Raw genomic sequence first — 25,777 nt, 5'->3', positions numbered from 1 at the left:
GGCTTTGTCACACTAAAAAAATTTTTTAAAAAATTAACTGGAAGCACATTAAAAATCATTAGCCAAAACCAAGATATTATCACTATTACTACAAGCTATTATCACTGTAATTTAAAAAGCTAAAATGAATTTTTTTTCATCAAGAAAAAGACTACTTTCTATCCCCACAATTATTTCTCTGGTTAAAGACAAACGATTTTCTCTCCGGAAGACCCAGCAGCATTCACTAAATTGGCCAAAAGGGACTTTATGCAACAATGATGAAATATAGTCTATGGAAAACAAGTAGGCTACATTCTTTTATCACCACTATGCACTGAGCACATTACTTTAAATTTCTCATATCAAATCTATCACCCTTTAAGATTACTTCACCCACATTTTTCATCCAGCTTAAAATATCAGCCAGCAACTGACATCTTCACAAACACTAGAAACATTCCACTTCAACACAATTACACTAAGGAAGTTATCTTTACCTTTTCACAAACATTTCCGGAGAAATGTATATACACAAAGATGGTATGTTTAAAAAAAAAAATCCACTATGAAGAACAACACCCATTTAATAAAGAAGCAATTACATTTGAAGGTTTAATTAGTATTAAATCACAAAAAGATCTTTCCTAAGGAAATTCTGAGGAAAAAATCAGATGATTTCAGTATGCATTTCTGACAAGAATGACTACTGTCATTCTTGACTCAACACCTCAAAACACATGTTGAAATAACAATTTCCAAGATTAATTTATAACACTAAAAAATCTATTGCCAATTCATCTACTCTTTGTACTTTAAAAAATATTTATGAAAAGTAATGATGGCCAGGTGTGGTGGCTCACACCTGTAATCCCTGTACTTTGGGAGGCCAAGGTGGGAGGACTGCTTGAGCTCAGGGGTTCGAGACCAGCCTGGGCAACACACGGAGACCCCATCTCTACAAAAAATGAAAAAATTAGCTGGGCATGGTAGTGCATGCCTGTAGCTCCAGCAATTTGGAAGGCTGAGGCAGCACAGTCACTTGGGTCCAGGAGTTTGAGGCTGCAGTGAGCTGTGATGGTACCACTGCACTCCAGCCTGAGTGACAGAGCAAGACCCTGTCTCGAAGTACAAACAAAACAAAAAAAACTGTTCTCTTTTTCTTTCATCAGCCACACTAATGAAACTGAGAAAGAAATATGCAATCAGGTATTTCCACATTCAGTTGAATTCAACAATTACTGAGAATGAATACAGGCTACGACATACTAAGTGAGTGCAGAAGGCAAGTTCTGCAAGTATAAATGAGACCTGATCTTTACTTTTTTTTTTTTTTTTTTTTTTTTGAGATGGAGTCTTGCTCTGTTGCCCAGGCTGGAGCACAATGGCACGATCTCGGATCACTGCAACCTCCACCTCCCGGGTTCAAGCTATTCTCCTGCCTCAGCCTCCCAAGTAGCTGGGATTACAGGCATGCGCCTAATTTTTGTATTTTTACTACGGGTGTGAGCCACCATGTCCGGCCTGACCTTTACTTTTAAAATGTTATAGCCTAGAGGAAATAAACACAAATGGATATTTCAATACAACACCATAAATATAAAGTAGAAATATGATGACTTCTGGCCAGGCACGGTGGCTCACGCCTGTAATCCCAGCACTTTGGGAGGCCAAGGAGAGAGAATCACTGGAGCCCAAGAGTTGAAAACCAGTCTCGGCAACATAGCAAGACCTAGTCTCTATTTTCAAAAATAAAAAAATTTTTAAAAAAGAAATACGGTGATTTTTAAACCCAAAAGAACCTACCTAAAATATCCTTGAGATCCTGGATATAACAAAGCCACACACGGCAATATTCCGAGTTTGTTTAAAGAAGATAATATATTATCTATTTGTTTAATTGTATTTAAAGTACTTGCCAACTCTACAGCAGTACCCTCGCATTTGAGCTCCAAATTACTTTATACTGTTTTGTCAAAAACCCTCATTTTTAAGGAAAAGAATCAATCTGAGCTTCACAGAAATAAACAATTTGCCACATTTCCTGACAGCAATAAAGTCAAGACTACAATACTGATCACTTATCCTCAGCTGGAGTATTCTTTCCACTGCACCATCTCTGCATGAGAAATGGGGATATAAATGACTCTGTGAAGTAAATACATAACCCCTTTGCATGTCATCTCACTTAATCCTAACACTGCTCCTATTTTACAGATAAGCAACTTCCGAGAAGTTAGATTACGTCCATGCTCTTTCACTACTCGACGTTCCTTTAGTTATTCTAGTGACGGTTGTGTCTGGAAAAACAATGCGAACTATTGTTTAAATTAAATCCTCAAGAAAATGTATTCAGAAATAAATAACATTTACATAGCCAGGTGCTACAGATAAAGTGCCAATCAAGACAGACATGGTTTTTCTTCTCAGGGAGCACACAACTCAGCAGTGGAGACAAATGGTAAACAATTACCCACACTGGGGTGAGGGCAATAAAGAACTCGGAATGCTGACAATATGTCTAACAAGGAACCAGCCTGTTTAAGGTAAGACTTCAATGTGAACTAGGGAATTATGCAGCCAGAAAGTGAAGAGAATAAAAAGAATTTGATTCACAAACCTATACTGAGAGACGTACACACCTGTGTTGGCATAAAAGGCCTCACTTGCACCATTAATTCTTACTTCCCAGGTCCAGTGGCGCATCCTTAGATGTTGGCAGGAAGTCTCCTGAGCATGCTACGCTCATTCCTGCCTACATGTTTCAGTTAGGCTTTCTAGAATTCTCTCTTCATCATTTACCCAAGCCTAAAATCTGTCCCCCTTCCCACACAAAATCTTTAGTCACTGACTATACAACACGTTCCAACTCTAATTTGTTTTTTGGTTTTTTGGTATTTTTTTTGCTCTGTCACCCAGGTTTGACTACAGTGGCACAATCACAGCTCACTACAGCCTCAGACTCCTGGACCCAAGTGATCCTCCTGCCTCAGCCTTTCAAGTAGCTAGGAATTGAGGCATGTGCCACCACATCTGGCTAATTTTTTCATCTTTTGTAGATGGGATCTTTTTTTTTTTTTTTTGAAACGGAGTCTCGCTCTGTCGCCCAGGCTGGAGTGCAGTGGCACAAACTCTGCTCACTGCAAGCTCCACCTCCTGGGTTCACGCCATTCTCCTGCCTCAGCCTCCCAAGTAGCTGGAACTACGGGTGCCCGCCACCATGCCCAGCTAATTTTTTTCTGTATTTTTAGTAGAGACGGGGTTTCACCGTTAGCCAGGATGGTCCTGATCTCCTGACCTTGTGATCCGCCTGCTTCAGCCTCCAAAAGTGCTGGGATTACAGGCGTGAGCCACTGTGCCCTGCCTGTAGATGGGATCTTGTTACACTGTCCTGGCTGGTCTCGAACTCCTAGGCTCAAGGGATCCTCCCACCTTGGCCTTCCAAAGTGCAGGGATGACAGGGGTGACTAACCATACCTGCCTCCAGTTCTAATTTGAATGCACCATGTCGCAATTTACAGAAAAAACAGAATACAAGAATCTCTTTAGCCTGCTCTTTAAAAAGTAAGTATCTGAGGTGATACCGTCATGTTTCTTATCACTAAATGGGGCGCATTGGGTCTTAGTTTTTAAGACCAATATAATTACTACTTTCACAAATGCAAACTATTCACCGCAAAAATAAATTAATCATAGGTTAGACCACTGCTATGCATTGCCATTACTAGAAAACTTATTCCAAAACTTTTTACCAATAGATAACTGGCATGCTTGCTTCAGCAACATATATGATAAACTTGGAATACAGAGAAAATGAGCATGGCCCCTGCACAAGGATGACATGCACATTCATGAAGCATTCCATTTCTTTTCTAATTGTTTTTAATATGTACGTGCAGTTAGTTATCGTCTAAAAAAGAAGAAAACTAGTTATCTTTTTTTATAACTAGCTGCACATACATATTAAAAACAATTTAAAATGAAAGGTTTCATATGAAGGCTTTTAGGCCCACCACAGAACAGTCATAGAAAACTGATTAAAATGTACATGCTGTAATCAAATATTTCAGTCTACCATATCCTTTTGCAAATTTCTGCAACACTCATTTGCAGACTCTTGCCATACAACTAACACCTGATTGATACAGTACTTTTGGGCATTCCAGATTGTACAGCACTTCATAATAATGAACGTTACTAGCTATTATCAATTCATTTGTGCAGTGATTCTCTCTGCCACTCATGAGGTAAGGGTTTTGTTTTATACCCTGCTGTGTTCCCAGCATTTAGAAGAGTACCTGGCATGAGGCCGGGCATGGTGGCTCATGACTGTAATCCCGGCACTTTGGGAGGCCGAGGCAAGTGGATCATTTAAGGTCAAGAGTTTGAGACCAGCCTGGCCAACATGGTGAAACCCTCTCTACCAAAAATACAAAAAAAAAAAATGAGCAGGGCATGGTGGCATGTGCCTGTAATCCCAGGTACTCAGGAGGCTGAGGCAGGAGAATTGCTTGAACCCGGGAGGCAGAGGCTGCCATGAGCCAAGATTGCACCACTGCACTCCAGCCTGGGTGACAGAGTGAGACCCTATATCAAAAAAAATAAAGCACCTGTCACATAACAGGGATTCTATATACATCTGTAGAATATACCCATCACATAGTAAACACTTAATAAACGTGTACCAAATGCTCTACAATTCACATAATCTTACAGGATAGGAACCCATTATTGTCCCCCTTTCATAGACAAGAGACCTGAAGTAGTAAGACGTTAAATAAATACTACTGTTGGGCCAGGTGCCTGTGGTCCCAGCTACTCGGGAGGCAGAGGCTGCAGTGAGCTGAGATCGCGCCACTGCACTCCAGCCTGGGTGACAGAGCAAGACTCTGTCCCAAAATAAATACATAAATGCATAGATACATACTACTGTTGGTATTTTCAATTTAATGCTAGTAATTAATGGAGTATTCACCACACCCAAGATATTATGTTAGATACTTACAAAGATCCTAAAAAAGCAAAAATGTCCCTGCCCTCCAAAATACCATTCTACAACAGAAAAGATGCACACATTCAAGCAACGTGGATGGATTCCTCAAAACAGTTCACAGCACTCTTTAACAGAAATTATTTCACTTGAACCACAAAACAACACTTCAGAGTAATACCTGTTTTGTGGTTGAGGAACTAAAGTTCAAAGATACTACTCAAAAATCGAAATATAGGTAGTAATATTAAGATTTAGGCCAGGTGTGGTGGTTCATGCTCAGGCTGGTCTCCTGACCTCATGTGATCTGCCCTCCTCAGCCTCCCAAAGTGCTGGAATCACAGGTGTGGGCCACATGCCTGGCCAAGAGTACTTACTTTCATATATTAACTGATTCAATAGCTAGTACTAATTTGTAAACTAACTCCACAGGCATTTTAAATATTAAAATTCCATTTAAAAGCTAATTTACTACTTGAACTTGAGACTGTCTTCTATTTTCTTGGCATTAACTTTTTTAGCATAAATACACGTTCAGTAACAAGTGCTGACATTTGATCACTTTTTGGATGACTCATTCATTCAACTATATTTTAAACTATTTTTACATGATACTGTGTTGGAAGAACGAAAATAAAATTATGTTTAAAAATTTTTTTATTTTTATTTTTTAAAGTTACCATAGCCTCTGAAATTAACCTAAGAGCATAATTTTTAAAGAGTACTTCAGCTTCACTGAAGAGAAAAAAAGTTCAAAGTAAAAAAAAAGCTAGTTTTTAGTGGTTTCACACAGCTAAATACTTCTCCCTACTATCTTTATAACCAAAATACTTCTTCCTATCTTTATAACCAAAGTAAAAATAAAATTACATATAAATTTCAAGATTTTCTAAATTTACTAAAATAAACACGCTATAAACTTACACTGGTTTTGAACAACTTTCTTCTGGGGGGAAAAAAATCAACTTTTTGTACCAAGTGGTATTTAATCATTTCATAAATTAGTCACTTTTTACCGCAAAACCTTCCAATACCATAAATGACATCTCAGGTCATAACCTCTAATATCTATGTCTTTATCTTTTTTTGAGATGGAGTCTTGCTCTGCCGCCCACGCTGGAGTGCAGTGGTGCAATCTCAGCTCACTGTAACCTCCGCCTCCCAGGTTCAAGCCATTCTCCTGCCCCAGCCTCCTGAGTAGCTGGGATTACATGCCTGCACCATCATGCCTGGCTCATTTTTTTGTATTTTTAGTAGAGATGGGGTTTCACCATGTTGTCCAGGCTGGTCTTGGAATTCCTTGGCCTCAAATGATCCGCCCAACTGGGCCTCCCAAAGTGCTGGGATTACAGGGGTGAGCCACCATGCCTGGCCTAATTATCTTTTTAAAAGTAGCACTTAAGATATTTAACATGGCCTGCAGTGGTGGCTCACTCCTGTAATCCCAGCACTTTCAAAGACCGAGGTGGGAGGATCGTCTGAGGTCCAGGAATTCCAAGACTAGCCTGGACAACATGGTGAAATCCCATCTCTACTAAAAACAAAAAATTAGCCAGGGGTGGTGGCACTCACCTGTAATCCCAGTTACTCAGGAGGCTGAGGCAGGAGAATCGCTTGAACCCACGAGGCAGAAGATGCAGTGAGCCGAGATCGCACCACTGCACTCCAGCCTGGGCGACAGAGTGAGACTCGTCTCAAAAAAAAAAAAAGAAAAAGATATTTAACAAAGATGTTCATCAAATTCTAGAGCATATCAGATAAACTAAAAAGTACAACGTAATCAAAACGATGGGAAAGGTAAATGGGCATTATAATAGAATCCTTGTAACAGGAATGCCTAAAAATGTTATAGAGCATATTAAAACTAAGATTATCCTTCCATTAGTTACAAAAATGTTTTCTTACCATGAAATCAATCTATAAAATCCACAGATTGATGTAATCTACAGTAATTTATAAGAATTACGGATCCTTTCCAAACTCAAAATAACTGGGAGAAAAATCTCAAAGGCAACAAGAAGATGTTTCAGAATTAAGATTATTAAGACCCCAAGCCAGTTTCACTAGTAAGCCTTCTTCATATAAGTGACAAATCTATTACCCTGAAATGGTGACATTAAAAACAGTATTTTGTAGTCTCTAAAATTAAGCATTAAGAAAACCAAGTTTGCTTGGTTATCAAGTTTTAACTGTAGTTGGATTTGTGACACCCGTATTTTACTTCTTATTCTGAAATAAGATGTAAAAATTATATACTCAAGTAAATATCTCATAAATGTCAAATGAAAGCCACAACTCCACTTCCTAAATGTACTTAACCAATAATTCGTCTCCTGAAGTGATGTAGTAAATAGACACTAACTAAAAACAAAACTCTGACACATATCACTTGGTTTTTTTTGAGACGGAGTCTCGCTCTGTCGCCCAGGCTAGAGTGCAGTGGCACCATCTCAGCTCAATGCAACCTCTGCCTCCCTGGTTCAAGCGATTCTCCTGCCTCAGCCTCCCGAGTAGCTAGGAACACAGGCGCGGGCCACCATTCTCGGGTAATTTTTGTATTTTTAATGTAGATAAGGTTTCACTGTGTTGGCCAGGCTGATCTCAAAAACTCCCAACTCAGGTGATCCGCCCACCTCAGCCTCCCAAAGTGCTGGGGTTAACAGGCGTGAGCCACCGCGCCCGGCCTCAACTTACTTAAGGCGAATTATTCTAACTCTTAAGTGGAAATAATAGGGGACTTGAGAACCTTTGCTCATATCCAGCCCACCATTTCCATGCTGTATTTACTGTCCTGAGTAAGATACTCAACTTGCTTCTTCATCTGTTAAACCGAAGTCAAAATAATACCTATCTTGCACCATAGTTGTGGGAATGAAATGGAAGACATCTAATTTGTACAGCGGTAGGCAAACATAATACGTGTATACTGAGTAAATGAAAAACGCTGATTTTATAAACTAATGTCAACTTTCAGATATGTAATGGTATTAGAGGAGAATAAAATGGTAAAAATAGCACATGCTTCATTGTGCAGTTTACGTCGATTTTTAATTTTCTTGAAGGCATTCTCCTTCCTACCCATGCCTACACAGTTCAACACAATCTGTCTAAATTTTGTACAGTCTACTTTACCCGAAGATATTTTCTTAACTAGACGTTAATGTCAAACACAATCTAATGCCAGATTTTCAAAATACCCAGGACTCTGTATTACTTGTAGCATGTAAATACTAAGATGTTCGTTTTTAATCAATTAATCAGAATTCCTAGAACTTTAGAATATTAAACTCTTAAATGAAAATCACTATCGACCACTAAAATTTCCATTGCTAAACTTTTCTGGGGAGCATGTCTAAAAAAAAATCTGATTGTCAAAACATAGGCAGATGGTCAAAATAAACGCTAATACACTTTAGAAGTGGCATAATATGCATATGATTCTCGTTTTTTAAAAAGTACATTAAAAACCAACTAACCCAAACAGATCAAAAGTAATGGTAAGACAATTAAACATACACTATCACACTTTTTAAATGTTCTGAAAAAATGCGCATTTTTGTCACTCTCCAGTTACTTCTAACAAGCTTTAGTAAGAAAAATAATACTCATTCCTTCCGAGACCTCTCCAATGCATGACTTAAATCATTTAAAATCATGACTCTCACGTTTAAGCACTACTATAAAGCCGCAAACTACGTTGCACCTTCAAGACTGTATTTTGTTACGATTCCAACTCTCTGATTCCGCTATCTTAAAAGGCCATCAATTCACTATTCTTTTCCACAACCATCTATACGTGTTTAAAACTTTTTCCCAGCTATGCTCCCAAAACAAATAGAAAAGATTGTTAAAATCACGTTGGAAACCACATGACTGACTACAAATGAGGGATCTGGGAGGCAATGATTTCATATAAAAGAACAGTCCTTTTTTTGTTTAAGTAGAGAAAAGTGATAGCTGGGGTCTCCCCCCTGGACAAGGAAGTTCTGTTAAATCCAGGCGAGACCAGCCATATTGGAAACACTTGTCAATTATAGTTCTGACAAGTGTTCCCGAACACGGTTGGAAGAAGCTAACCTTGAGTACCGACGTGTGTACATCAAGGCCCTCTTCTGCTCCGCCAGAGGATCTGGGCCCGTTTGGGGACTGTTTCCGAGTTAGAGCCGTCCTGAGGTCCGTGAGGAGCGAAGCGCCGAGGGGAAAGAGGGCGGGGAAAGGAGAGTGTGGGGGGGGGGGGAACGGTTTGAGAGTTGGAAGCCGCGATGCGCTGCGAGAGGGGCGCGGCGGCGACGGCGAGAGATTTCCGAGTTGAGAGTCTGGGGGAGGGGCCGAGGATTCGGGGAGCAGGGGGACCGCGGCAAAAAGTCGCCTTGGTCCCCCCCTCCGAGGGGCCCGGGAGTTCAAGAGGAGGAAGGGAAGGGGAAACGCTTCAGAGCACTGACCTGTCCTCCGAGTCCATGCGGCTCAGGGGTTCCCCATCCGACGACATCTCCAAGCTGCCTCGCCGGCCCCCGGAGGTCGCGCTGCTTCCGCCTCCCCCAGTCCCGTAGCCCTCGTCGCCGCCGCTGGAGACGACGCTGCTGCTACTGCTGCCGCCCCCGCCGCCGCCCTGGCTGCCCCGCGGTCCCTTGGGCTCCTCCAGGCCCTCCTTGCCGTCCCCATCCCCGCTGCTGCTGCTGGCGGCGCCGGGGCTCAATGAGCGGGTCTCGTCGCTGCTGCTCCCGCCGCTGCTGCCCACCAGGCTCTCGGCGCTACTCTCCTCCTCACCCCCGCCGCTGCTGCTGCTCTCATCTTCCTCCTCCTCGTCGTCGTCCTCCTCGTCTTCGTCCTCCCCGGCCTGGCTGGCGCTCTCGGGGCTCGGCTCCGACATCGTCTCTGCCTCGCCGCCCCCCACTCCGCCGCCGCCTCCGCCGCCCCCACCGCTGCCGCCGTTCAGCAGCAGCGCCGCCACCGCCTCGGCCTCCGCCTCCTCTTCCTCCTCCTCCTCCTCTTCCTCCTCCTCCTCGGGGGGCTCAGCCCGGCCCCGCGCCGCCGAACCCGGGCTGCCGGGGGGCAGAGGGCTCAGGCGGGAGAGCTCCTCCAGGTCGGCCATGTCGGTGATAGCGGCGGCCATGGCGGCGCCTACTCCTCCTCCTCCTCCTCCCCGCCGCCGCCGCCGCCGCCTCCCTCTCTCGACTCTCGCTCCCTCGCCCCCCTCCCAAACGCCCAAAACTCCGCCGACGCCGCTGCAGAGCAGGAGGAGGGCCCGCGGGCTGCGTCAGCCTGCACACGCGCTACGGAGCCCGCGCGGGGACAGGCGCGCGACTACGCGCACACACACGGAGACGGCTGCGCGCCTGCGCGGCGGCACGAGGCGGCACCTCCCCCGGCTGCGGGTTCTGCGCCCGCGCCCCCGCCCGGCGCCCGCCCCGCTGCCCCGCGCCCCCCCGCGGCCCCGGCCCCGGCAAGTGCTCAGCGTTTCCTTGGGGCCTTCCCACGCCCTGCCGGGCTTCGAAGCCCAGGGACACGAGGACTGAAAACTCCAACGCTGGCCGGGGATTTTAGCAGCCTTCCGAGTTCTCACGATAAACTCATTCATTCCGGGGGTGTTTGGGGAGTGTCCCCTCTGTACAGGCGCTGAGCCAGGAATAGAACGAGCCTACAGTCTACGAAGAGAGCCGTTTAAAATGGGCAAAAATTAAAACACTACGGTGTAAGGTACTAAATTTTTATGCGCAACACAGGGCGACAGGTTTTAATACACCCTATGTTTGAATACCCCTGGGGATGTTGACATCCTGAACCCAGAGCAAACATCTTGGTTCAAGGTCCTCAAACTTTTTACTTCATGAGCCTTCTAAAACAATTTTGTAAAGCTGTGTATGTTCTTATACAGTTTAGAATGACAGCTACATTTCTTCCGGCTTATAAATATTTCATCTGTCGCATTTTTTAAATACTGTATAGCCAATGGATTCTAAATACCACAGGGATTTAATACCCACTAATATCCATTTTTTTTTAAATACAGTTTGGAAAATACAATTTCCAAATATTGTCTTCTGGAACTCATATTGACGTTCCATATCTCCTCTAGAATTTTATCCTAAAAATATATTTTATATTTGAACTATTTTGAACGTCTTACTTGTAATAAAAATGTGAACATAAATTGAAGTATCTGGGTTGTTTTTTATATTTTCTGTGATCATAAAGCTCTTATTTCAACCGATCAAAACAAATCTATTTCAAGTGTTTGTAAGTACTAAACACAAAAGCAGAATTTTATTGGCAATGCATCTTGCAGAAATGAACTTGGGTGGACTTTTTTCTAATATACATTATGACCTTCAGTGGATGGATTTTTTTGAGAAATAGTTCAGCATCAGTTCTATTCCAAGTTTTCAATTCCATGGATATAAGTGTTGAGAAAACTTGTTCGCATAAAAAAGCAGATGAGAATGAATGGAGTTTTGTTATAGTAATGCCACACAATTCTTTGAATGCCTTTCGAATTATATGCCCAAAAATCGCATAAAGATCTAACAAAGAAAAAATACTTTTAATGATCTGTCAGCTGACAACTCTGATTAGGTTCTCTTTCAACTTGTTGAAAGCAAGCAACTGAAAACCACCTGACTTGTGAAAGGATGTGTTACCCATTCTTATTCACCAGTCAATTGTGCCTTTCTTTGGTGTCCTGGAGGTTTTTGCATACCCGGGTATTGCACCTTACTAAGATTTAGCATGAGGAAGAATTATGCCTTTCTTTTGTAAAGTAGGGAAGAGGTCACTGGAAGAAAGGAGACTGGAAAAGAGCCCACATTACACCCTGACCCAAGGACACATTTTCAGGCCAATTTTAGGGATGCTTCTACTCAAGGAAAATGAGGATAGAACTGACTGCCTGAAAACAGAGCCTCCATGCTCATTTCCCATTTGGGAAAGTCTTCATATACCATGAGTACCCAGTATTACATCGTCTGCCTTAGGCCTTTGGACAGCTGTTATGTAAAATGTTGCCTCTAAGGGAATGCAAAAATAATAAATAACATGAGACATCATTTACAGATACCTTCAGAGGCACATACAATGTAAGGTATTAACTTCCAACATTTTAAACCTCAAAGGCAATCTTAGATAAGGAATGTATTAAAATGAAATACACTGTAAACTGTAAATTAAAAACTATCAGAAGCCCGGCAGGGTGGCTTATACCTGTAATCCCAGCACTTTGGGAGGCCAAAGTAGGAGGCTCACTTGAGCCCAGGAGTTTGAGACCAACCTGGGTAAAATAGCGAGACCCTGTCTCTACGGCACACTGTAGTCCCAGCTACTCAGGAGGCTGAAGTGGGAGGTTCACTTGAGCCCTGGAGGTTGAGGCTGCAGTGAGCCATGATCATGCCACTGCACTCCATACCTTTCCTCACCCATCATAAGGGTCATGGCCAACACTTCTACAACAAAAGACAGGTTAACAAGAGAAAAGTGTAACAAATTAATTTAATGGAAGTCTTATGTGACACAGGAGCCTTCAGAAGTAAAGACCCAGAGAAAGCTGTCCATTTGTATGCTTAGATTCAACAAAGAGTGGACATCCATGTAGAAATGTGATTGTACAAAAAGAGAATGAACTAATAGTAACAGACTGAGTGTGGAAACCCAGCAAGGCCTGTCTGTTCAGATTCTTCTTGACCTCTCTGTGTAGCATTCCTTCCACCCAGGTATAAAGCAGACTTCTCTGGAATGAGAGTCTTCAAATGAGAAGGGACAGAGTGACCCTTCTTGGTTTCATGGCTTACTTTGTGGGGAAAGGAGTTCTGGTTTATATGACTAGCTTAGGGTGAGTAACAGGGATAGGAGACAGCAGGACAGAAGTTCAGTGAGAGACTTTGCTTCTCAGGCTTTCCAATCTCCTTTAGTTCAAAGTACTCAGCATGGGGGCCAGGTGCAGTGGCTCACTTCTGTAATCCCAGCACTTTGGGAAACTGAAGCAGGGGGATCACTTGAGCCCAGGAGTTCGAGACCAGCCTGGGCAATGGGATGAAACTCCATCGCTACAAAACATTTTTTTTGTTGTTAACTAGCCAGGTGTGGTGGTGTGCACCTGTAGTCCCAGCTACTTGGGAGGCTGAGGTGGGAAGACAGCTTGAGCCAGGAGATTGAGGCTGCAGTGAACTGTGAGTGATCAAGAGCCATTGCACTCCAGTTTGGGCAATAGAGTAAGACCTTATCTCAAAAAAAAAAAAAAAAAAGAAAACAAAACACAAAGTATTACCAGAAAGGGGCCCCGATCCCAACCCCAGGATAGGGTTCTTGGACCTCACACAAGAAAGATTTTGGGGTAAGTCCATACAGTAAAGTGAAAACAAGTTTATTAAGAAAGTAAAGGAATAAAAGAATGGCTACTCCATAGACAGAGCAGCCCTGAGGGCTTCTGGCTGGGCACTTTTATGGTCATCTCCTGATTATATGCTAAACAAGGGGTAGATTATTCGTGAGTTTTCCAGGAAAAGGGTGGGCAGTTCCTGGAAATGAGGGTTTCTCCATTTTTTAGACCATAGGGTAACTTCCTGACACTGCCATGGCGTTTGTAAACTGTCATGGCACTGGTGGGAGTTGTCTCTTAGCATGCTAATGTATTACAATTAGCATATAATGAGTAGTGACGATGACCAGAGGTCACTTTCATCGCATCTTGGTTTTTGTGTGTTTTGGTCAACTTCTTTACCACATCCTTTTACCAGCAAGGTCTTTGTGACCTGTAACTTGTGCTGACCTGCTATCTCATCCTGACTTAGAATGCCTAACCTCCTGGGAATGCAGCCCAGTAGGTTTCAGCCTTATTTTACCCAGCCCATATTCAAGATGGGAGTCGCTGTGGTTCGAACACCTCTGACAAAAGTATTCAGCATGCCAAAGCACCATACTTTGGGGTATCATTTTCTGAGCCCCAACAAATGTATGTGCCAGACACTGTGTTAAGCCCTGGAGATTACGGTTCACGTTTGGCTGAGTTAATCAAGGAAAGCTTCATGAAAAATGTGGGATTTCAACAAAGTGTATAGTAAGACATACAATAACTATATCTGGTTTCATTAATTTGAGCTGGATTTTGAAGAGTGAACAGAATTCTGTGTTGGGGAACTCAAACTGAGAAGCAATATATGGAAAAGTATCAACATTGATTCATGACAAGGTTAATTAACCATAAGAAATCATGGCAAGAAAGCTAAAAATAGTTAAATATTAGATTGAAGAAGGACATGAATAAAAAGTTGATGTTGGGGACCAGGCACAGTGGCTCATGCCTGTAATCCAGCACTGTGGAGGGCTGAGACAGACAAATCACTTGAGGTTACGAGCTCAAGGCCAGCCTGGCCAACAAGGCAAAACCCTATCTCTATAAAAAATAAAAAAATTAGCCAGGCACAGGAGAGTCGCTTGAATCCGGGAGGTGGAGGTTGCAGTGAGCCGAAATTGCGCCACTGCACTCCAGCCTGGGTGCCGGAGCGTGACTCCGTCTCAAGAAAAAAAAAAAAAAAATTAGCCAGTCATGGTGGCACACACAGTCATGGTGGCACACCTCAGCCTAGGGAGGTCCGGGCTTGCAGTAAGCCAAGCACCACTGCACTCCAGCCTGGGTGACAGAGTGAGACCTTGTCTCAAAAAAAAAAAAAAAAAGTTCTGACAGGTAGGTACTGAGATATTTTAATAAAGGTATGATATGATTAGATTATATTGTACATCTGTAGAATCTAATGTATAGGAGATAGGATGAAAAGTGTGAAAGTTTCCAGTGAAGGATTTATTAAGGGAAAAAAAAGTGTCAAAAGTGAATGGAGATTAGACACATGGAAATGGCAAGTATCAAAGCCACAAACGAATATTTTAGCTGTGGTATTTATACTTGAAGACTAAAATGAACTGTCTCGGAATTGGCATTTTGGAGAAAATTGTGTTTCCCATCACTGGAGAGTTTCCCTGTCATCCTCTTGGTTTAGTTGCAGACATCACTGCTCTGCATGCATCTCCTTAGAACAAGGCCACACTCCTCCATAACCACAGTGACAGGATGTCATTATTTCACTCTCAAAATGTAAATAACTGAAGTGTTGAACTAGAGGCAGAACCTCTGTGTGACAGTTTCTTTTGGCAGCATCAGGTGACAGGTTTGATGATCCTGAGGACCAAAGTCATTCCCCAGCTCAGTACCCATTCATAAACTGTGCATTCCTAGTTTGTAGCTACATAGGTACTAAAAGTAGCTTTCACAAACTTTTATAACAACTTGACAGAGTAGTTATATGTCTGCATAAAATTACTAATCTAAGGGCCGGGCACGGTGGCTTATGCCTGTAATCCCAGCACTTTGGGAGGCCAAGGTGAGTGGATCACTTGAGGTTGGGAGTTCAAGACCAGCCTGACCAACATGGAGAAACCCCATTTCTACTACAAATACAAAATTAGCCAGGCATGGTGGCACATGCCTGTAACTCCAGCTACTCGGGAGGCTGAGGCAGGAGAATCGCTTGAACCCGGGAGGTGGAGGTTATGGTGAGCGAAGAGCACACCATTGCACTCCAGCCTGGGCAACAAGAGCGAAACTCCATCTCAAAAAAAACAAAAAAAAATTACTAATCTAACGATAAAAAAACTAGAGTTGGCTGGGCGTGGTGGCTCATGCTTATAATCCCAGCACTTTGGGAGGGCGTGGTGGGTGGATCACAAGGTCAGGAGATCAAGACCATCCTGGCCAACATGGTAAAACCTTGTCCTTACTAAAATACAAAAAATTAGTCGGGCATGGTGGCGTGTGCCTGTAGTCCCAGCTACTAGGGAGGCTGAAACAGAGGAATCACTTGAACCCAGGAGGCAGAGGTTGCAGTGAGCCGAGAGCGCACCACTGCACTCCAGCCTAGGCAACAGAGCGAGACTCCATCTCAAATAAACAAACAAATAAATCAATAAATAAAAATTTAAAAACTAGAGTTTATACTTTTTTTTTTTTTTTTTTTGAGACGGAGTTTCACTCTTTCACGCAGGCTACAGCAAAGTGGCGTGATCTCGGTTCACTGCAACCTCCGCCCACCACCCTCCCACCCCTTTCCACCCATGGTTCAAGTGATTCTCCTGCCTCAGCCTCCCGAGTAGCTGGGATTACAGGCGCCTGCCATCACGCCCAGCTAATTTATGCATTTTTAATAGAGACGGGGTTTCATTATGTTGGCCAGGCTGGTCTCAAACTCCTGACCTAACGTGATCCACCTGCCTCAGCCTGCCAGAGTGCTAGGATTACAGGCATGAGCCACCGTGCCTGGCCTTAGAGTTTATACTTTCTATGTCATCAGTTATTTTATTACACTGGGAATTCATTTTTACTGTATTTTACAAAAGTACCGGTCCACTAGAATTTTTTGTTTTTTTGGAGAAGGGGGTCTCACTCTGTTACCCAGGCTGGCATGCAGTGGGGAGATCCTGGCTCACTGCAACCTCTGCCTCCCGGGTTCAAGCGATTGTCCTGCCTCATCCTCCCAAGTAGCTGGGATTACAGGCATGCACCACCATACCTGGCTCATTTTTTTGTATTTTTAGTAGAGACAAAGTTTCACCATGTTAGCCAGGCTGGTCTCGAATTCCTGAACTCAAATGATCCACCCGCCTTGGCCGCCCAAAGTGCCAAGATTACAGGCATTAGCCACTGTGCCCGGCCCAGAAATTTTTTTTTTTTTTAATACTGGTCTTTCACAAATTGAGAATCACTGTTCTACAGTTCTTTTTTTCCAGCTTGGTGAATGTGTGATGCTACAGGTAATTGTAAGTTGCCCAATAACACACTACTGCATAAGGGCTATTTGATTAGGAATCATATTCAAACTCATCAACCACAGCACTGATGGGGTCAAATTAGCAACAATAGTTTGAATTTCATTGGTTTGTCTACCTACCAAGCCTACTAAGGTAGTCAGGACACCTCCAGCCTTCTGGGAGTCCCAGAAGGGCAACGTCTCTCACTCAAATCCTCCTCTCCCAGGACCCCTTCCTCTGCTCTGCTATTCTAGGTACTGCAGACACCTACCAGGATTTGTGTGTGTGTGTTTACTTTGTCTTCCGGGTTTTCTTGAGACAGGGTCTTGCTCTATTGCCCAGGCTGGAGTGTAGTGACGCGATCATAGCTCACTGTAGACTCAACCTTCTGGATTCAAGCCATCCTCCCACATCAGCCCCCTGAGTAGCTGGTACTACAGGCGCATGCCATCATGCCGGGCTAATTTTTGCATTTTTTGTAGAGATGGGATTTTGCCATGTTGCCCAGGCTGGTTTCCAACTCCCAAGTTCAAGCGATCCGCCCACCTTGGCCTAGCAAAGTGCTGGGATTACAAGCATGAGCCACCATGCCCGGCCAAAATTTGGGATACAAACAAAACAGCCAAAGTCATAGTACAGTCAGAAGAAATGGAGATCACTGTATTAGGGGAACCCCGAAGCAGACTGCTTGTGCCCAATATCATATGGTTTTCAGTAAAACAGCCCTTTATGTTTTTACTCAGAGCTCTGTTTCTCTTAGGGATCCAGACATGCTTTCATGGGCCTAGATTGGCGACAGATTTGAGTAACAGCTACCCCACGCTGCATTTATTACTCTCCATCCAATGACTAAGTCTTTCTTGTAGGGCTTCTCTAATTCTCTCTTCCACTAAAATGAGTTCTGTTCCAGGAAGCAGCTTCAGCCCCCATGGCAGCAGGTTTCTTGTAGTCCTGCCTCGCCAGTTTGCCAGACATGCCCAGACATGCTTGAGCCCAGCAACAGACCCAGCTTAGACCGGAGCTGAGATTCCTACTATACTACAAATGAGATACTTCTGAAAAATTCTCTAAAATCGGCAGCTGTGTTACATTTTGCACTTTTATTTTAGGCTCCTTTATTTAGGTTCTGTATGTTGATATTGCCATGGTGAGCAAGATCAATAGCAGCATAATGACCTCATTCCCTGAGTGACTTGGACTTTAAAGAAAGTATGCATAAAAAGAGATAACATCTTACAGGATGATGGAAATGATAGCATCTTAAAGCTGGAAAGAACTAGAAATCTCATGCAAGTTTTCCCATTCTGTAGATTGTAATCCAATCAAAACATGACCAAATAATGATTATAGTTTTTGAGTTAAAGTCTATCAGTATAGCCATTTTGAAACTTAACTGCTTTGGCTGACAACTGTCCACCATAAGGAGGTCATATGTAGGTGTGGTATTAGTAGTTCTCACTTTGAATTTAGTAAAATGCCTTTTCTATAAACTTCGGATAAAAAGATAGGCAAATGTGAAAGGTGAATAGCATAGCCGCCACATTTTTTGTCTTTTCGTGTATTTTATATCTGACTTGCCAAAAAACTTCATTTGATGTTCAAAACTCTCTTGATTATTAAAAAAAAACTGAAATTGACAGATTGCTTATTGTAACATACAAATCACAATACCAGTTAGTACTTTATCCATCAAATCCCTGGGAAGGTAGGGAAGAAAAACATAAACTTAATATTTAATAAGTGAAATATAAAATAAAAAGTCTATCAGCAGTCTGGATAAATCAACTTGGACTTCAGCCAAAATAAAGCAACCAGCCCTCCTTTCTTAAGTATGTATGGCAGCTATTTTCCTTGCTAGCTTTAGTCATACCCCTATTTTTCCTCCTTTTTCACTTTTTCCCTTATTTCTTTACTTGCCTGTATATCTATTTTGTCATGTCTACATCTTGGTAAACTACCTTAAATAATCCTTAAATAATTTTTTTTTTTTTTTTTAGACAGGGTCTGGCTCTATTGCCTGGACTGGAGTGCGGTAGCTCACTGCAACCTCAACCTCTGGGGCTCAAGCTATCCTTCCACCCCAGCCTCCAGAGTAGCTGTAACTACAGGAATGCGCCACCACACCCGGCTAAAAATCTCCTTAAGCTGATAAGCAACTTCAGCAAAGTCTCAGGATACAAAATCAATGTGCAAAAATCACAAGCAATCTTATACACCAATAACAGACAAACAGAGAGCCAAATCATGAGTGAACTCCCATTCACAATTGCTTCAAAGAGAATAAAATACCTAGGAATCCAACTTACAAGGGATGTGAAGGACCTCTTCAAGGAGAACTACAAACCACTGCTCAAGGAAATAAAAGAGGATACAAACAGATGGAAGGACGTTCCATGCTCATGGGTAGGAAGAATCAATATCGTGAAAATGGCCATACTGCCCAAGGTAATTTATAGATTCAATGCCATCCCCATCAAGCTACCAATGACTTTCTTCAGAGAATTGGAAAAAACTACTTTAAAGTTCATATGGACCAAAAAAGAGCCCGCATTGCCAAGTCAATCCTAAGCCAAAGGAACAAAGCTGGAGGCATCACACTACCTGACTTCAAACTATACTACAAGGCTACAGTAACCAAAACAGCATGGTACTGGCACCAAAACAGAGATATAGACCAATGGAACAGAACAGAACCCTCAGAAATAATGCCACATATCTACAACCAACTGATCTTTGACAAACCTGACAAAAACAAGAAATGGGGAAAGGATTCCCTATTTAATAAATGGTGCTGGGAAAACTAGCTAGCCATGTGTAGAAAGCTGAAACTGAATCCCTTCCTTACACCTTATACAAAAATTAATTCAAGATGAATTAAAGACTTAAATGTTAGACCTAAAACCATAAAAACCCTAGAAGAAAACCTAGGCAATACCATTCAGGACATAGGCATGGGCAAGGACTTCATGTCTAAAACACCAAAAGCAATGGCAACAAAAGACAAAATTGACAAATGGGATCTAATTAAACTAAAGAGCTTCTGCACAGCAAAAGAAACTACCATCAGAGTGAACAGGAAACCTACAAAATGGGAGAAAATTTTTGCAATCTACTCATCTGACAAAGGGCTAATATTCAGAATCTACAATGAACTCAAACAAATTTACAAGAAAAAAACCACCCCATCAACAAGTGGGCAAAGGATATGAACAGACACTTCTCAAAAGAAGACATTTATGCAGCCGAAAGACACATGAAAAAATGCTCATCATCACTGGCCATCAGAGAAATGCAAATCAAAACCACAATGAGATACCATCTCACACTAGTTAGAATGGTGATCATTCAAAAGTCAGGAAACAACAGGTGCTGGAGAGGATGTGGAGAAATAGGAACACTTTTACACTGTTGGTGGGACTGTAAACTAGTTCAACCATTGTGGAAGTCAGTGTGGCGATTCCTCAGGGATCTAGAACTAGAAATACCATTTGAACCAGCCATCCCATTACTGGGTATATACCCAAAGGATTATAAATCATGCTGCTATAAAGACGCATGCACACACATGTTTATTGTGGCACTATTCACAATAGCAAAGACTTGGAACCAATCCAAACGTCCAACAGTGATAGACTGGATTAAGAACATGTGGCACATATACACCATGGAATACTATGCAGCCATAAAAAATGATGAGTTCATGTCCTTTGTAGGGACATGGATGAAGCTGGAAACCATCATTCTCAGCAAACTATCGCAAGGACAAAAAACCAAACACCGCATGTTCTCACTCATAGGTGGGAATTGAACAATGAGAACACATGGACACAGGAAGGGGAACATCACACACCGGGGCCTGTTGTGGGGTGAGAGGAGAGGGGAGGGATAGCATTCGGAGATATACTTAATGTTAAATGACGAGTTAATAGGTGCAGCACACCAACATGGCACATGTATACACATGTAACAAACCTGCACGTTGTGCACATGTACCCTAAAACTTAAAGTATAATAAAAAAAAATGTGTAGAGATGGGGTTTTGTCATGTTGCCCAGGCTGGGCTCGAACTCCTGGGCTCAAGCAGTCCTTTCACTTTGGCCTCCCAAAGTGCTGGAATTACAGGCATGTGCCACCAGGCCCCACCTAAATGATTTTTTAAAGTAAATTTTCTTTCTTTTTTTTTTTTTGAAATGGACTGTCGTTCTTATAGCCTAGGCTGCAGTGCAATGGTGTGATGTCGGCTCACTGTAACCTCCGCCTCCCAGGTTCAAGGGATTCTCCTGCCTCACCCTCCCAAGTAGCTGGAACTACAGGTGTGCACCACCACACCCAGCTAATTTGTTGTATTTTTAGTAGAGACAGGGTTTCACCATGTCTCCTGACATCAGGTGATCCACCCACCTCAGTCTCCCAAAGTGCAGGGATTACAGGCGTGAGCCACCGCACCCAGCCTTTTGTTTCTGTTTTTGCAGAACCTGCTAATCCTCCTTCCTCTTCCCTAACACCACATGTATCTGATTCCTATCTCCTTCCTGTTCATGGGCTGGGACACAGACATGGTGGTGAAGGTGAAGCAGCCTCAGCCATGCATACCATCACCACATTGGAGAAGGACAGAACCACAAAAGAAATGTGGACGTCTAGATGACCTCATTTTGCAATGCCATCCACCCCGTGGACTGAAAACTCAGATATTTTGTAAGGGAAAAAGAAATATTTTATCCAGTTTGTCTCTTTTATTTTTTTGAGACAGGGTCTTGGTTTTTCACCCAGGCTGGAGTGCAGTGGTGCAATCTCGGCTCATTGCTGCCTTGACCTCCCAGGACCCAGGTGATCCTCCCGCCTGTCTCCAAGTAGCAGGGACTACAGGCACATGCCACCATGCCAGCTAATTTTTGTATTTTTTTGTGGAGACAGAGTTTTGCCATGTTGCCCAGGCTGGTCTTGAACTCCTGAGCTCAAGAGATCCACCAGCCTCAGCCTCTAAAAGTGCTGGGATTACGGGAGATCACACCATTGCACTCCAGCCTGGGCAACAAGAGAGAAACTTCGTCTCAAAAAAAAGAAAAAAAAAATCCTAATTAATGCAGGTAAAATAAACAGACAAATGTGATTTTTTTAAATTCCCAGAAAACGGAGGCTCTCAGGAGTAAAATCCTTCAATTTCCTGTCCTTCCTACCCCACTATCTACAAACTCATCTCTGTCCTTGCCTATTGTTTCCTTCACTATAAAAGCCAAAGCTTTCTACTATGACAGACTCTTAGGTGTTCTAAAAAAAATAATAAAAATACTACATATGTATGTATGTATGTATGGTTTTTTGCCTCCTTGTGTTGGGGATTTTTAGAGAAACAAGGTCAATAGGAGATGTTACTTATTATGGAAATTCGCTCATAGAAGTCCAACAACCTACTATCTACAAGCTAGAGAACCAGGAAAACTGGTTATGTAATTCAGACCAAGGTCAAAGGCTGAGAATTGGATGGGGTCACTGGTGTAAGTCCCAGAGCCTAAACCAGAAGTTTCAAACATAGGAGAAGATGCATGTCCCACCTCAAGAACAGAGAGAGAGAGTTCACCCTTCCTCTGCGTTTTTGTTTTGTTTTGTTTTTTGAGACAGACTCACTCTGTTGGCCAAACTGGAAAGCAGTGGCACATTCACGGCTCACTGCAACCTCTGCCTCCCGGGTTCAAGCGATTCTCCTGCCTCAGCTTCCGGAGTAGCTGGGGCTACAGGCGCATGCCAACACACCCGGCTAATTTTTGTATTTTTAGTAGAGATGGGGTTTCATCATGTTGGCAAGGATGGTTTCAAACTCCTGACCTCATGTGATCCACCCACCTCAGCCTCCCAAAGGGATTACAGGCATAAGCCACCGTGCCCGACCTTCCTCTGCCTTTTTGTTCTATCGAATCCTCAATCAATTGGATAATGCTTGCCCACATTTATGAGTGTAGATCTTTACTCAGTTTACAGATTCCAACACTAATCTCTTCTGGAAACGTCCTCACAGACAGGCTCAAAAATAATGTTTTTTGGGTTTTTTTGTTTGTTTTTGAGTCTCGCTCTGTTGCCCACGCTGAAGTGCAATGGCATGATCTCGGCACACTGCAACCTCCGCTTCTTGGGTTCAAGCGATTCTCCTGCCTCAGCCTCCTGAGTAGCTGGGATTACAGGTGCACACCACAGCCGGCTAATTTTTGTATTTTTAGTAGAGACGGGGTTTCACTGTGTTGGCCAGGCTGGTCTTGAACTCCTGACCTCAGGTGACCCTCCCTCCTCGGCCTCCCAAAGTGCTGGGATTACAGGCGTGAGCCACCACGCCTGGCCAGAAATAATGTTTAACCAGCTATCTGGGGACCCCTTAGTCCATTCAAGGTTGACACATAAAATTAACCATCACACCTCTCTTCTTCGGTATATGGCAGCTCAGCTGGAGACCACATTTCCCAGACTCTTTTATGCTGTGTTACACCCAGTTAATTAACCTAAGCATATTTAGTTAATCTAAGTGTTGGAATTTTTTAGGTAGATAACAGTAGTTACCAAAGAATTGTGAATATAACCGATTCCATAAAGTCAGTGGAATTTCAGCTGTCTCCTCTGTCCTTTTAGGTGCTGTTGAATGACAGATGCACTCAAGACAAACACATTTCAGGAGCAGTATCATGTGCCCTCTAGTCACCATCATTGAATTATAAATCCCAACATAGGGTCAGCTGCGGTGGCTCATGCCTGTAATCCCAGCACTTTGGGAGGCTGAAGTGGGTGACCACTTGAGCTCAGGAGTTTGAGATCAGCCTGGACAACATGGTGAAACCCGTTTCTACAAAAAATATAAAAATTAGCCAGTTGTGGTGGTGCACACCTGTAGTCCCAGCTACTCGGAAGGCTGAGGTGGGAGGATCGCTTGAGCCGGGAGGCAAAGGTTGCAGTGAGCCATGATGGTGCCACTGCATTCCAGCCTGGGAAACAGAGCAAGACCCCGTCTCAAAAAGAAAAACAGAAATCCCACCACAGGACAGTTTGGGAATCAAGCATCAGAAAGCATCCTAAGATATCAGATAACAAAATTTGCTGTTCATGCAAACATAAGGAAAGCCTCCTAACTATTATAGATAATCCTCATACCTTGAATACCTTTAATTCCACCATTTTTTTTTTTTTTTTTTTGAGACAGAGTCTCACTCTGTCTCACTCAGGCTGGAGTGCAGTGGCAGGATCTCAGTTCGCTGCAGCCTACACCTCCCAGGTTCGAGCCATTCTCCTGTCTCAGCCTTCCAAGTAGCTGGGACTACAGGGGTGTGCCATCACACCTGGCTAATTTTGTATTTTTAGTAGAGACAGGGTTTCACCATGTTGGCCAGCCTGGTCTCGAACTCTCAAACTCCTGACCTCAGGTGATCCACCCAGCTTGCCTTCCCAAAGTGCTGGGATTACAGCATGAGCTGCCATGCCTGGCCTAATTCACCTATTTGATCCACGCAGCTCAGCCTCCCAAAGTGCTGGGATTACAGGCATGAGCCACCGTGCCTGGCCTAATTCCACTATTTCTAATATTCATCATGCTATTTAACAAATCACTAGCTTCACCAATACAAAACACATTTTTACATTCAAAACACCAGCTAGCATGATGTCATAGAGGTATTAACAGTAGAAGAATTTATTAGCAGTAATCTCTGTGTATGGTGCCTTTCTGATGTAATGCTGGCTTGACTTCCTTTCCCATGTGCTGGAACAGGACTATGTCATTGACCCACCTTCAACATGTAGAGATGGTGAAGCAACAATATGGAAGGAAGGTGGGTCCCTGAGTGACTTGTGGTGCAAAGTTGCATGCCAGTTTAGTGGCTAGACTGTTACATGACAGAGAAAAATAAACCTCTATCTTATTTAAGCTACTATATTTTAGGGTCTTTGTTTGTTTGTTTGTTTGTTTTGAGATGGAGTCTCACATTGTCACCCAGGCTAGAGTGCAGTGGCTCAATCTCAGCTCACTGCAACCTCCACCTCCTGGGTTCAAGTGATTCTCCCGCCTCAGCCTCCTGAGTAGCTGGGACTACAGGTGCACACAACCATGCCTGGCTAATTTTTTGTATTTTTAATAGAGATGGGGCTTCACCATGTTGGCCAGGTTGGTCTTGAACTCCTGACCTCAAGTGATCCACCCACCTCGACTTCCCAAAGTGCTGGGATTGTAGGTGTGAGCCACTGCACCCAGCTAGCGTCCTTTTTTAAAAAATGACATCTTAGGCCGGGCGCAGTGGCTCACACCTGTAATCCCAGCACTTTGGGAGGCTGAGGCGGGCGGATCACGAGGTCAGGAGATCGACACCATCCTGGCTAACACGGTGAAACCCCGTCTCTACTAAAAATACAAAAAATTAGCCGGGTGAGGTGGCAGGCGCCTGTAGTCCCAGCTACTCAGGAGGCTGAGACAGGAGAATGGCGTGAACTCGGGAGGCGGAGCTTGCAGTGAGCCAAGATCGTGCCACTGCACTCCAGCCTGGGTGACAGAGCAAGACTCCGTCTCAAAAAAAAAAAAAAAAAAAAAATGACATCTTAGCCTTTACTCAACAAACCTTTACTTTGCATCTTGATCCCATCATCTTTCATTTCCTCTACTGTGTGTTCAACACTGTCCTCTGTACTGGCTCCTTCTCTGCTGTTCATGAGCATGATCAAGTCTTTTCTGTGTTGCATGCTTTGCCACGTTTTCCTCTCTCCTTTTCCCTCCTTGCCACTCTTCTCTTGATTTCTCTGATACCACACTCATTTCAATGATCTATAGCTTTAATGGTTTCTTCTTGATCTCCTTGCTTTTTAAGTATTGATTTCCAAGTCTACCTACTAGGCCCAACTCTCTTCTTATTCTACAAGGTCTTCCCGGTAATTAACATCCATTCTCATGATGCTGATCTCTGCTGAGAGCCTCCCAGATTCATCCTCCATGCTGCCATACAGTATTGATGCCTCCTTGAGATATGGGACCCTTAATTATACTGGGACCAATAT

At 43.2% G+C, this 25,777-nt stretch overlaps 1 protein-coding gene and 1 non-coding gene across 6 annotated transcripts in view; one reads left to right on the top strand and one right to left on the bottom strand.

Annotated features, from left to right (window-relative positions):
* Positions 1 to 10,299, bottom strand: part of AEBP2 (AE binding protein 2) — a 114,071-nt gene extending 103,772 nt beyond the window's left edge. For 2 of the 5 annotated variants that reach the window (XM_054442953.2, XM_054442956.2), the window contains exon 1: positions 9,412 to 10,298. In XM_054442953.2, coding sequence (XP_054298928.1) covers positions 9,412 to 10,082 — 671 coding nt within the window. In that variant the 5' untranslated portion in view covers positions 10,083 to 10,298. Of the gene's footprint in view, positions 1 to 9,046; positions 9,188 to 9,411 lie in introns of those variants that run through there. The other 3 variants (XM_054442955.2, XM_054442954.2, XM_054442958.2) reach the window with 3 other exon arrangements.
* LOC129010980 (U6 spliceosomal RNA) lies at positions 3,747 to 3,850 on the top strand. Its single transcript, XR_008493129.1, has one exon. It is a non-coding gene; the product is annotated as a U6 spliceosomal RNA (small nuclear RNA).
* Positions 10,300 to 25,777: the final 15,478 nt, after the last annotated feature.

This window comes from Pongo pygmaeus, chromosome 10, assembly GCF_028885625.2.
Source record: "Pongo pygmaeus isolate AG05252 chromosome 10, NHGRI_mPonPyg2-v2.0_pri, whole genome shotgun sequence".
Classification (NCBI taxonomy): domain Eukaryota; kingdom Metazoa; phylum Chordata; class Mammalia; order Primates; family Hominidae; genus Pongo; species Pongo pygmaeus.
This window is presented reverse-complemented; position numbering and strand designations above follow the sequence as displayed.